Consider the following 13,182-nt stretch of genomic DNA (forward strand, 5'->3'; position numbering starts at 1 on the left):
ATGAATAGAATAGGCGCGAGAGCATGACCTTTTCCATATTTCGGAAGTTGGAAGTTTGCATGCAGACTATTACGCCTTGCGCAGTCTGTCGATACCCCCTTTTACTCGGCCATGAAATGAATGAATGGGACAGATGTTCTTCCTTGCATGCACCACTGGGATGTGCCAAGCGGAAGAAATGAATGTCATCTGGTCATGTCGTCATGGTGAGAACTGCGATACAGCGTCGCTGTTCAATCATCCGAGGGCAGTCGTGATGCCACTACGGGAATGAAATATCCTTCGTGAGGAATGGAGTGGTCTGGCATGGCCGGCGTCCTGAAATGTCTCCGGCTGTAACCGAATTGGTTGCATGATCCCAGTATAGGGTCTAAGCGGATGAGTCGCGGGAGAGCGGCGGTTAAATTCACCGCTGTGCAATGAGGAGAGGTCCGGATTGCGCATGCATTATCCTTGGGTTGGTTTTGTGACGTATTCGAACGCGAAAAGAGAAATTTGTCTCACGGATTCGTTTAAGCACTTTTGATCAAGACGTCAATGATCGAGTTCTGGGGAAAGTTGGTCGGGGTGAATGCATAGTGAGCTCCAGCGGCTTGAGTCTCTGGCCGTTTCGACACAGCAACCGCCAGTACGAGACAACCGCCCTCGATATCCACTCTTGTTCTTCTCTGGTCATCCTCAATTGCCGTCGAGCCATACTGGAAGGCTGCAGTGCAATGGTCCGCACGTGGTAACGACAGGGCCCGCGCGCAGCGACGCAGCTGGTGGTGCAGCCGGGGTGCAGTCTGTCCATGTGCACTTCTTTGTGGTCTCTCAATTCGAGACATTGAGATATTAGCTGCTTAATGCCATTCTCCAGTGCCCATGCTCGGTACTCAATCTCTGGCCAAAAGGCATCCCCCCAGAATTGGTCTTCACGGACGGCAGTCTCTACTGCGCCTAACCAGAAATCAAAGGACAGCAGTCGACGCTTGGCGTCAGGAACTACCGTCTCTTGAATATAATCTGAGAGCAGACAGGCGACAGCGGTAATACGGATGGTCGGTTCCGAATCCAGCACATACAACACCACACACGCAGGACATCCCTGGGTGGAGCACCAGTCGTGCTCTTCTGCGAGGAAACAATTCAGCCAGGAATAGGCACTGCGCGCATCGCCGCGAAAAGCAAGTTCTGCATCCGCAGATTTCCGATCCTGCAGACGGTGCGAGGCAACTTGTGTGGCATATTTATGGATCTTGAATAGAGGCGCGAAAATAGCATGGAGGATGTCACGGTGCAGTCGAAAGGCGGACAATTCCTCCGGGGAACATGACTGCTGGTGGAAGGGGCAGAAGCTTCAGAGCGTTAGTATATTCCAACGACGGAGAGGCAGCGTGGCATTCTTCAAGCATACCTCAGTGTACCCGTCTCCTGCTCAATTCGTTCGAGACGTTGGCGCAAGACCGTGAACTCCTCGTTGCGCTCCAACTCTCTCAGGTCCGCCTCGCGGATTCTGAATGGCGAATTTGTACTAGAAGTAGACATTGTTTTGGTGATCGGCCAGTGTTATCGCCAATGCTGTTCCTTCCCCTTCTCCGCTTACTCTGCTGGAGTAAGCAAGGCGAGGCGTTTTATCTTTAACCAGTGTACACTCGGGCAGAAAGACCGATTCTATACACTCAGCTGACGATAGTAATAACCCCAATTGCCCGGATTGTATTCCAATGGTTGAGAAAAGGATGACGTCGGCGTCCGTATTTCGCGAGGTTCGACGCTCTAGAAGAGTCCGTGAGAGTGTCGTCGGAAGCGAGCGACAAATCAGATCAGGAGACGCGGTTCTCAAGTCGAGTAAGAGATCGTGTGTCATTCACATCTGCGATATCGTCACGATTCGTGTTCTGTCGCAGGATCATGAATGGCATTGGGCGGTTGACGTCTTCGACTGGAATGGCGTTATCCGGTCACCGCTAAATCTAATTGAACCGATGTTGCGGCCAGCGAACGATCAATGGTTATTATTATTGTTGTTGTTGTCTGTCGAGTGAAGCTTGTGGAGCTGTGAAGAGATAAAAAGTCACAGTTTAATTAATTAAAGAACTCGAGACAGAAGACAGTGTCAGTTGCGATCATGTGAGGTCACGCTGTGCACTTTGAGGACCGCCGGAAACGTTGATCAAACGAAGATCGCCTGTCTACTACAAATCCAAAAGCGCGAGGAGGGACAATCGCCGCCCTTATCACATCATTCCTTTTTTTCTAGCTCATCTATCCAAGACCCTGGTTACGTGGATATCGGGCGTCAGGAGAGCGATTCCTGTTTCTCCCGCCTAGTCTAATTAGCATGGTGAACCCTTTTCCCCGCCATCCTTCGTTCTACAGAGCACCGTGTGCGACAACTCGTGGTTCCCATCGAATCGCTGTGCTCCGAGGCCCATGCATTCCTACCTGGTGCCGCTCTCGCTCGGTTTTGGGCGCTACGGAGGACAAAACCGAACAACTGAGCGTCCACATGGTGGGTGGCATGTCAGAAACCTGCGCCGATAAACGCTGATTGACGATGCATAGACCACGGTCCAGGTCTTGCCAAGACAGAGACCTGGACGGGAATAGCAATAGCCTCAGCATATCAGCACGCCCTAAGCTGCCCCAGGTCGGGGACTCGAACGCCTCCCAGTTCTGCACGGCGCTCTCATCTCCGCACGCAGCCTCCCAGCTTATTGGAAGGCATTCGTCCACATGGTCAAGGCGTGCTAAGGGAGGCAGCCATCTGATGGCGAAAAGAGAACAACTGAGACAGGCACGATAAGAGAGTGTGTCTTCGGCCGACGCGAAGCAAGAAAGAAAAATTCTGAAAAATCTGAAGCTGATTTCAGATCCGTGGATTGTCCCGTCACAGATTCAGGGACAATGTAACGGGAGTCGTAATAAGCCCAACTTGGATGTCGATCTTTCGATATTATTACTTTGACCGGGTGCCTGAGTCGGTGATTGGAACCGATTTCGCGAGTGAGTGGGTTCTTCCTCATCTCCGAGCGACTAGCAAGTGTATGCAGTGGGCCGCTGTATGAGGTCCGTCAAAGGAGAGATACGCTAAAGATCTTTTCAAGTCTTAAATTAAATCCTGGTTATCGGGAGCCATGAGGTCACCGACAGCGATAACTATCTGGTGTAACTAGATTATCTTGTCTTTTTCTTCGAAGCTTGATCTCCTGCCGTCCTGATGCCGAGACTGAACCACGGGAGACATCGTCTAGGTCAGTAGTATCCTTTCAGTCGGGAGCACTCCCGTTGCATGAAACCCGCCAGACTATCAACTCTGTTATATCAGAAACGAGGATGTGTACTGTATCCACAGCTCATAGCTGGGAAAAGAGCAGACCCGAAGCTGAAGTCAAAAATATTTTCTCTGGATCTCATTCCTCTTTTGCCAGGAAGGTAACCGTGAAGTACAACTTGCATCTGGGGCCCTGATCTGTGTAACTACGTTATTGAACATGGGTAGCCATTTCTCCAATGAGCCAGTTTTATGCCAACCTGGTGGCCATTGGAGTGACACTCAATAGACAATAACTAATGCATCACCTGTTGATAATAACATCATCCAGGCCATCCAAGCAAGCTAATCCCGTCGTTCATGGCCCTTGTCAATTGCGCTCGCAGAATTCCCCCTTCATGAGGCCCTTAGTTACAGACGCAACGGATAGAAGAGCAAACAAGTCTTCGACTACTATCTACCTCAATAATATTTAGTTCTCACCATATCTAGACCAGCAACTCCATTCTACCGACCCCGATCTCCTCTTCTTCCAGTCACTGTCTTTCTGCCGACCATCGGGCCGATTCGGAGGATATTCGGCAAAGATACCATAGATAGATACACTGGACCAGCGGAAAGGGTAAGGCGTGATTCCCTTCTACCTTTTTCGTCGTCGATCATGATGAACATGCCCCGTGCTTTGGTGACAGGTTCCAGATTGAATGATCGCTGTGACGATCACGGAGTAAGTGAACACCAGACGCGTAATGTCCGATAGATAGATCGATGTAAGGTCGGATGTGGACGGATTTGGACATTATTAATGTTGTGAAAGGGGACATAACATGGTGGATGGATTCGATGGTTTAGTGGATGATCACTGGATGATTTTGGGGGATCTGGACTAGATACAGTTAACTGGTTAAGTTAGTTACTGTAACTTATGGTCCTCTGGGTTTCTTAACTAAGCATTGTGAATATTCTAGCGCTGATGCCAATTTTCAAAAAAAAAAAGAGGTCAAATTGTTAAACATATTCATTCATACTGTAGCTTTTTGTTTCAATATGTACACCTTCCACATGCAATGCATAGAATTCACTCGAAACACTCATACAACCCACCATGTGCAAAAAAGAGAAATTTAAAACACCTCATTCTTCGTAAACTCCGCCCAATCCTTCTGGTACTGAATACTCTTGATACCCTCTGGATACCGGTTCAAAAGTTCCTTGGCATTATCCCAAGCTTTCAATACCATCTTCGATTTCGCTGGATCCCGTTCTACCATCTTATACTGGAAGGGGACAGGACGGCAGACAATTCCTTGTGTGACTGCCTCGGTGGACACCGGGATGGGCTTGCCGTTCTCGTCCAACGCGTGCTCGAAGCTGAAGGCCCAGAGCATGTAGGCGATTCCGAGGAACAGGGAGCGTTCAGCGATGTTCAGACCAGGGCAGACACGACGACCGGCTCCGAACTGGATTATGGTCAGTATTTCATATTCGCGATAGGTCGGTCAACTTTCCGAGTCTCTGCTATTTATCTGATTACTCACCGTGAAATGGTCGCGCTTATAAGGATCGGAGAGCGTAGCGCTTTCTTGAGCACGGAGGAAGTCATTCTTGTAGCGGTCCGGGTCAAAGTTACGAGGGTTCGGATATCTCACTGGGTCATTGTTCAAAGCCCAAACATTGACCATGACGCCAGTCTTAGCGGGGAGTTTGTATCCGTTGTATTCGTCGTCGTTAGTCGTAGCATGCGGGACGATTCCGAGGATACTCGAAGGCAGGAAACGGAGAGATTCCTTAACGACACCGCGAATGTACTGGAGGTCTGATTCGTCTGCCATCGTAGGGAGACGGTTAGGGCCAATCACTCGGTCAATCTCCGCTTGGGCTATGTGGATTGTAAGCGATTTGAACAGCTGCAAGCAAGAAGAGGGGGGTTGGATCATACCTTTCTTCTGCACTTCGGGGAAATTGATCATTGCGACAGCGAACGAGAGGAAGATAGACGCCGTGGTATCTGAGCCGGCTTCAAGCAGAGTTCCACTGACATAGCTTGCCCAGTCGTCCGTAAAGCCATCCTTCTCCTGTCTCTTAAACATGTCCTCACAGAAAGCTCCAGTGATAATGCCCTTTTCCATTCTCTCTTTAACTTTCAGCATGTATGATTTATACAAAGCGATTTCCTCCTTGTGTAGCTCCTTTCCCCGTTTCTTGCTCGGGTTGATAAAATCGGGGAGGAGACGAAGAATGGGGAAGTAGTCCAGCATCGACGCAGACACCTGAGAAGCGACGGCGAATTGTTCGAAACCCTGAAAACAATTCAGTTAGAAACGAGTCTAAATTCAATGCCATGTTTCGCAAATATCTACCTCGTATATCTGCTTGACCTCGGGGTCGTTGAAGGCCAAACTCCGCCATCCGAAAGCGATGCTGGTGACTAGACTTGTGCTATATCTCCGGACGTGGTCGTGGTACTTGTTGGGTCTCTTTACCATATCCGCTAACATCTGTCTCAATTCCAGCTCCTGGAACGGGATGTAGTTGACGGCAGTTTTGATATTGAGCAGATTATGGATCATCTTGCGCGCTTTCCGCCAGCCCTCATCATACTGCATCAGGACCAGACGATAGCCGCCGGAAATTAGCGTCTGGCCAACATACATCTCGGGACGGGACGAGTAGTTGTTGGAGCGCAAGTCAATCAGATCTTTCACGATTTTAGGGGAGTTAATGACCACCATGCGTTGGTTTCCCAGCATGACTGAATACATGTCGCCATATTCTTCCGCCCATTTCTTGAATTGGACGTGCACATCTTTATCGGGCATTTGGTGCAGGTTTCCAAGGATCGGTACCGTGGGAGGACCAGGAGGCATGCCCTTCGGCCTGCTGCCGACTTGCAACAGCTTGTAAAGACAAAACAGCAGTGCCGCCGCGGCGACCGCGACTGACGGCGAGATTGGAAGCTCACTCATCTTGAAGTGGTCAAGCTTCGAGTAAGTGTAGCCGGGAAAATCGAGAGACAGTTAGTATGAGAACATCCTCGAGGTAGAGACGGGGACGCAGATATATTAAGCATCTCAGCCTTATGCGATAACGCTTCGACCCCAAGCTACAAATCGTCTTGACAACTGTGAATACTGACATTATTAATTAGGAAGGTAGTTATCTTGCGTTTTGGGCCTTCTCAAGGGTGGGGGAGTACCGTATGATCTCCATGGTTAAAATAGGATTTAAGCTGCTTACTTAGGGTGGGGTGTCAATTTTGCTAGAGTTAAGTATGTATATTGACTGAACATTAAAATAGTCGAGTCTTGTAAATAGCCATTGTCTCAATAAACTGGCTCGAATACCTTCATGATGAATATCTCCTTGATGAGTAGCTATTGGGGATAGTCCACTGCTTCCGTGCATTGAGTATCGAAAAGTGTGGTACCTACGAAAGCAGATTCAATCACACAACAACTCATCGTCCATGAAGTCGACAGAGTCGGGATCTGCAAGAGTGGGATAGAGCGGCTCTCTGGACATAAGCGTCCGGCTAAGAATGTAACTAACGCGCTAAGCTGGGGAGAGCTGGGGAATTCCCGACGCCTTCAGCCGATAAGAAGAAGGATGATAACTTATCAATTCTCTCGATACTCAACCATAAGTACGTAGCACCGCCATTGCTGGAGTTGATTGGCTGCGCTTCGCTTCTTTGACAATCGATACAGTGCGTTGAATTGAATATGTTAATATGTAATGACAGGAATTGTGTGGATCCAGCAATTCTTTAGATACATAGCCCGGTCGTCCCGGCTCAGCTCACTTTCTCGAGTCTCTGGCCTGTTGATGCGCCGAGTCTATCTTTTGTGTGTTATCTAAGGGAGGCTTCCAGCTCTCTAATCTGCTCAAAGAAAAGTGCTGCTCGTCATCTCAGCCTCTTCATATATCTCCTCCGGAAGCACAGCGACAAGACCTTCGCGTTTCGCCTCAGTAGGGACGCTTGTCCGAGCGTTCTTGAGCGGGATAGAAACTGCTCTATCTAAGGCCTGCAAAGATCCATAGCATTTTTTGTTGGTCTCGAATATATCAGTGATGAAAATCGAATCAATGGGATTTACAGATAATACCGATCATTCACATTGTCCGGGAGAGAGATACGACGAGGTCTTCTACACCATCGCCGTTGATATCACAAGGAAGGACGGTGATTCCCGGGGTCTCGTCGATTTCGAACACGCCAAGCGACGTATCTCGACTGATTTAGATGGCCTGTAGCGCTCAGTGACTACCATAGCATGTAACTGCAGCACCTTGCCGGTTGTGGCGTTTGCGCTCAGCCGGTTGAGTCTCTTCCTCTGAGGCGTCATCATTCAGCCAAGACGCGTTCTCAATGAATCAAGATCCATTTCCGCCATAGCTGCACCAGGAGACTCGTTAGTTAGACAAGAGACTTTAAAAGAGAGAAAGGGGAGTAGTAAGAGAAGGGGAGACAGCCTGCTGGAAATCCTCAAGGACCAGAACTCTACCGGTAATGTCTCCAGACCGACAGGAGCTTTATTTTCTTTTTGTTTTCATTTTATTTTTTGTTTTCACTATTAACAGATGGACTATTTGCAAATATCCATTTGTTAAACACTGCAAGGTTTCTGTTCTTATACCAATCTCGTCTTGCAGCTGTGCCACAAGGGACACGCGGCGGTCGTCATTAGCGGCAGTGTCCACGCAGCGCCTCAGGCCCCAGTGATTGTACAGTACTCTTCGTCTACCCGCTGGCTCACCACTCTGTTTCTCTTCCTACAAAGGGTATCCTACTGTGCTACATATATGTATGTGACATCGCCATCATGCTTGTTGGTCGCTGGACCAAGCTGACGGCAATTTTACTTGCCGGGTGTGTGTTTTTGATCTTGTCGTCACTGTATCTTTACGCGCGCCCGGATAATAGAGTGCGGACCAGCGACAACCTTGGCGCTTCTCCTGAAATACCTCACAGTGGTTTCTGGCAGGATTTCCTGCATCTGCTAGAAATCCATGCGCCAAAGTGTCCCTCTATTCAGCGATATGGGTCTGCAGGGGCCATCGGATTCAGTGCGGTCGAACCGCCACAGAGACCTGACCTCATAGCCGATCCTGACGGCTGCCGGCTGCCGATGCAACAAGCGCATGATAGCTTTGTCGAGTCTATACAAGAGCCAAGGCAGTTGGTACCGATGCACGTTCCTGGAACTAGCGGTATCGTTTCTTCAGCGGGAGGAAGCCTACTCCCGGTGTTCGTTACCTCGTTGAGGATGCTCCGCCGGACTGGATCGACTCTTCCAGTCGAGCTCTTTGTCAAGGACTGGAGCGAATACGAAGCTGAGATCTGTGAAGATGTTCTTCCTTCCCTCAACGCTCGATGTATTGTTCTTTCTGACGTCCTAGACGACGGAAGAGGCGCCAAGGTCCCGATTGCCCATTACCAAATCAAGATATTTGCCGTTCTCTCATCGTCCTTTGAGACAGTCATCTGGATGGACGCTGATTGTTTCCCCCTTCATGATCCGAAAGACCTACTGTACTCAGAGCCTTTTATGTCGAACGGTCTGGTCACATGGCCGGACTTTTGGGCGTCGACAGCGTCACCTCTGTATTTTGATATCTCTCGACAACAAGCACCTCCCATAGATCTTCGCGCGTCGTCGGAGACAGGCGTGTTCTTAGTTTCCAAGCAGAGCCATCTCTCGAGTCTGCTTCTGGCTGCTTACTACAATTTCTACGGACCATCTCACTATTTCACGCTGCTCTCTCAAGGTGCTCCGGGAGAAGGCGACAAGGAGACATTTATCCACGCGGCGTCCGCTTTGGGACAAAGCTTCTATACTGTCAGCGAACCAGTTAGGCCAATAGGCCATCCAAAAGCTGATGGAAAGGTGTCTGGATCAGCCATGGTCCAGGCGGATCCTGTTGAAGATTTTAAGCTGACTAGCCAAGATAAATGGCGAGTGAAGGATCCTTCTGTCGCCAAGGCCCCACGTGTATTTTTCATCCATGCGCATTATCCCAAATTTAATCCGGGCGAGAACTTGTTCGGCGATAAGTGGGAGACAGCCCCGACGCTCGGTTCGAACGGGGAAGACAGCAGAGCTTGGACGGTCCCGAAAGAGACACTGACACGATTCGGACATGACGCTGAAAAGGCTTACTGGGAGGAGATCAAATGGACTAGCTGCCAGCTGGAGAGAAAGTTTGGATCTTGGAAGAGGAAGTCGGGCATCTGCAATAGAGTCCGGGAATACTGGGAACATGTCTTTGAAACGCACAACGCAAATGATCCTATTTTTGTCGACAACTCATGAACGTGGATACATCGTTGGTATCAACAAGGAAATCCCACAAGGCTCTGGCATTGTCAGAAGTTGCAAGCAGCCTCTTTTGTCATGCTTTCCTCACTTGACTGTGATGCGATACGCAACTGCCTTGAGCTATCGTTATGAGGTTTTTGCTCATTGCAGGAAGCCAGGAAGCCAAGCAACAGAAGGTCATTGGCATTTCGAGATTCTACACCATGGCAGTCTGCACATCTACATGGGTCGTTATGTAGGGTCATACATCGTGGTACGCATCGGTTTCGAGATCATAAACTCGTGTCCGAAGCAGCAAGAAGGTGTTTTCGCGACAGGAGTTGCCCAATGGCCAGAAATCACTTGGGAAAAGGTATCGAAGATCGGATACAGAAGCCATTGTTTCGGCGCCGAGGAAAGCTACAAAGCTACACTCCGAGGAAACCTACGCAGATGGTCTTATCCCAGCATGGGAAGGGCTGTGTGCGATATCGATTGTGAGCACCGTCTCACAGTTGCGAGAAAGAAAGCGACTGATATCCTGTTAAGCGTGGAGAATGAAGGCTATGCCGTATGAGACGCGTTATAACAGCCACTGCCGCTAGCTTAGGATGTTGGCTTCGTGCAGGGGTTGCTGACGGAGACAATAACAAGCAAAACAAGGACGGCCAGCAGCATTAGCTAACGCGAGTTGATTTTGTATATCATTACACCTCCCTTCGAGGTGGGTGGTGCTGGAGAACCACCGAAGGTGTTTATTTGACAATTGTCGTTCGTCCCCTGATTAAGCGGCGATCAGAAGGGACAGACCCTAGATGAAATACTCCTGTCCTTACTCCCAGTCTTGTCTTAGAGCCCCTGTGAAGTCATTTGGTTTGACATGGCGCTTAGATGAAATGAAAGCTTGTGAAGGTTGCATTTTATTTTCAATTGCGACGTTGACGGGATTTAAGCCTGCATTGGGCGCCACTCAAGCGCACTGAGTTATTTCTGCTCAACTCGATCGTGGTGATAAGATATCAGATGGTGGCGTACATCGAGGCTGAAATTCCACACCGGCAAGGGGCCGGTCCGTAAATACCATGCCTTCTCTTTGCCCCTTCTGTATTTATCGACTGTCAGAAATACTGGCCCAGAAGCTTGTCTTTGATGAAACCTTCTGGTTGGTCGATCGCGCACGAGCTGCCAAGATCAATCATTTTCGCGATTGAACAAGTATGCAACGGCGCTAACTAGCTAGCTACTAATAATACCAGCTCCCATGGATTATTTCCCAGCCAGCAGAAGCCCCAGGTCTGTCGCACTAAGTAGGCAGGGCATTTGATCTGGAGAAGCACGCTAAAATAGCATGATGGCTCCGTGCCTTGATTTTTGGGCCCTTTTGCGCCTTCAGTAACCCTTCAAAGGAGGCCTGTTTCTCCTTTTCTTATCGAATTCTTTTCTTTTCTTTTCTTTGTTTCTCTCACGCCAGACAGTCCACGACTTCTGGGAGCAATTTATTTTCTGCTGGTGGCCGTGCTGCCATTGCCTTTCGTTCTATTCTCATAGACCTTCGTTTTCTATTTCCCCCGCCCTAAGTACCCAACAAGGAAACTCTTCGTTTCCTCTCTGGGGTCCCTGGTTGGCACCCTGTCTTAAGCGCGAGCTCGAAAAAGCGCGACGCAACAACACATCTGTCTACTCGAGCAGCATATTACGCTCTCTGAATTCTCAGTCCGCCTCTCAGAGCTGCAGCATTACTGTTCTATCGCAACTGAGCGGAGATAACCGAGTGCGATAACAGTGCAGCTGCTCTCTTAGCTATCCATCATGTTGGCCTCCCCGTATTCGTTGGCCATGGCCGGCTATTCTTTGCTGTTTATCTGCCTCCAGTCGCTGCATGTTATGGCTATTCCAACTCTTTCTGCGGTGGGCTCTAAGTTCTTTACTTCTGACGGAGACCAATTCTTTATCAAGGGTTCGTATGCGATCAAAGTAGCCGTCATTGTTTCTATATATGCTAACGAATGGCCCAGGTGTCGCCTATCAATTGGTCCCCGAAGATCCTCTGATCGACACCGAACAATGCAAGCTCGATGCTTCCTTGATGAAGGAGCTGGGCGCCAATACAATCCGTGTGTACCATGTGGACGCCGATGGAGACCACAAGGGTTGTATGTCGGCCTTTGCAGATGCGGGAATCTATCTGTTCGTTGATCTCGACACCTTCGATACGCAGATAGAGCAGGTACGTTGTTTGTGCCCTACCCAATGAAAGACGTTGTTCTGATAACCGGAGTAGACATCGCCCCATTGGAACAATAACCAGTTCGAGTCCTTCAAGAAGGTCCTTGACGAGTTCCAGCAATACGACAACACTGCGGGTGTTTTCGTCGGTAACGAGGTTCTCACTACGGATCAGGGCTCCCCAGCAGCTCCTTACGTCCTGGCCGCAGCCCGTGACATCAAGGCCTACCGCGACTCCAAGGGCTACCGAAAGATTCCAGTCGGGTACTCTGCCGCAGATATCGCTCAGCTGCGTCCCATGCTCCAGAATTACATGGCATGCTCGAGCAATGCCTCTGAAAGACTGGACTTCTTCTCTCTCAATGCCTATGAATGGTGCGGCGATTCGTCATACTCTACGTCCGGCTACAGCGAGCTCCAGAAGAACGCAACAGACTACCCTATTCCGATCTTCTTTTCCGAGACAGGCTGTAACACGCCTGCTCCTCGTACTTTCCAGGATCAAGCCGCTATCTTCGGCCCTGAGATGTCGGGTACTTGGTCTGGCGCGATTATCTACGAGTGGATCGAGGAAGCGAACAACTACGGCCTCGTCAACTATGGTCCTTACAATCCAAATGCCGGAACGAATTCTATCGTTCAGGACGGATACACGCGACAGGGTACTCCCACGCCCATATCGCCTGACTTCACCAACCTGAAGTCTCAATGGGCTACCCTCTCCCCGACGGGCGTTGCCCTATCGGAATACTCGGCCTCCGCAAATAAAGTGACATTCCCTCCTTGCCCAGCTTCGACATCCGGAGGATGGCAAGTCAATCCTTCATCCCCCCTGCCCACTCTCGGCCAGACGCTGGGCAAGGAAGCTAGTCAGCCAACGAATACGGCTTCAGCCTCGGGCACTGGAGCCTCCGCCACAAAGACTGATGCTAGTTCCACGTCGTCGGCCAAGAGCGGTGCTGCCATCCGTGCCACCGTTGCTGGACCGAATCCTGGCGATGGCCTGGGCAGCATTGCTGCGCTCTGTGGTCTTGTTGGTATTGTCAGCTTCTTATTGTAAATTGAGATTTTTCACATACTTCTCATCTATTTAAGCATGCGGGATATCAAAATTGACGTTATTCATACGGTGATAATGGTTCATGTTAATGTATGTACCAGGATAGAAGGTGTATAGAGAGAGAGGGGGGATATGAATATGAATATGAATATGAAATATCACTGTATCTTCTTAACGGCAACCGCTTCAAGCGTAGTAAATCTACCCTTCTAGATACAGTATCACAAGGAGAAAGACACCTGTCTAAGACAGAAGATAAACATTTTCGGGGAGAGGAAAAGAGTACAGACAAGACTAGGATATACACACATCACCGATAAAAAAAAAACAAACGCTCAAAA

General features: G+C 49.4%; 4 protein-coding genes across 4 annotated transcripts; 2 read left to right on the forward strand and 2 right to left on the reverse strand.

Annotated features, from left to right (window-relative positions):
• Positions 1-526: 526 nt before the first annotated feature.
• Positions 527-1,527, reverse strand: C8Q69DRAFT_405312 (hypothetical protein; the record flags this gene model as incomplete). The annotated part of the gene is made up of 2 exons (XM_028628069.1): positions 527-1,337; positions 1,397-1,527. The coding sequence occupies 2 exons, from the start codon at positions 1,525-1,527 to the stop codon at positions 527-529; spliced, it is 942 nt and encodes a 313-aa protein (XP_028483141.1).
• Positions 1,528-4,255: 2,728 nt separating this feature from the next.
• On the reverse strand, positions 4,256-6,357 carry C8Q69DRAFT_325948 (cytochrome P450). Its single transcript, XM_028627416.1, has 4 exons — positions 5,617-6,357; positions 5,196-5,556; positions 4,795-5,135; positions 4,256-4,716 (listed from the first exon to the last, which is right to left on the reverse strand). Exons 1-4 carry the CDS (start codon positions 6,220-6,222, stop codon positions 4,381-4,383), a joined length of 1,644 nt encoding a protein of 547 aa, XP_028483142.1. The 5' UTR covers positions 6,223-6,357; the 3' UTR covers positions 4,256-4,380.
• A 1,485-nt stretch (positions 6,358-7,842) lies between these two features.
• C8Q69DRAFT_325975 (putative alpha-1,2-mannosyltransferase) lies at positions 7,843-9,596 on the forward strand. Its single transcript, XM_028627417.1, has one exon. The coding sequence runs from the start codon at positions 8,080-8,082 to the stop codon at positions 9,568-9,570; it is 1,491 nt and encodes a 496-aa protein (XP_028483143.1). The 5' UTR covers positions 7,843-8,079; the 3' UTR covers positions 9,571-9,596.
• A 1,768-nt stretch (positions 9,597-11,364) lies between these two features.
• C8Q69DRAFT_405298 (putative 1,3-beta-glucanosyltransferase) lies at positions 11,365-12,841 on the forward strand (the record flags this gene model as incomplete). Its single annotated transcript, XM_028628068.1, has 3 exons — positions 11,365-11,512; positions 11,571-11,782; positions 11,837-12,841. The coding sequence occupies 3 exons, from the start codon at positions 11,365-11,367 to the stop codon at positions 12,839-12,841; spliced, it is 1,365 nt and encodes a 454-aa protein (XP_028483144.1).
• Between the last annotated feature and the right edge of the window lie 341 nt (positions 12,842-13,182).

Source organism: Paecilomyces variotii (assembly GCF_004022145.1).
Source record: "Paecilomyces variotii strain CBS 101075 chromosome Unknown C8Q69scaffold_9, whole genome shotgun sequence".
Classification (NCBI taxonomy): Eukaryota; Fungi; Ascomycota; class Eurotiomycetes; order Eurotiales; family Thermoascaceae; genus Paecilomyces; species Paecilomyces variotii.

Excerpts from the sequence above, each read along its gene's own strand:
- C8Q69DRAFT_325948 (XM_028627416.1), bottom strand. The coding sequence starts at position 6,222 with ATGAGTGAGCTTCCAATCTCGCCGTCAGTCGCGGTCGCCGCGGCGGCA. Across the intron at positions 5,557-5,616 it reads AGGTCAAGCAGATATACGAG|GGTTTCGAACAATTCGCCGT; the intron begins GTAGATATTTGC and ends AATTGTTTTCAG. Across the intron at positions 5,136-5,195 it reads CCCCGAAGTGCAGAAGAAAG|CCCAAGCGGAGATTGACCGA; the intron begins GTATGATCCAAC and ends CAATCCACATAG.
- C8Q69DRAFT_325975 (XM_028627417.1), top strand. The coding sequence starts at position 8,080 with ATGCTTGTTGGTCGCTGGACCAAGCTGACGGCAATTTTACTTGCCGGG.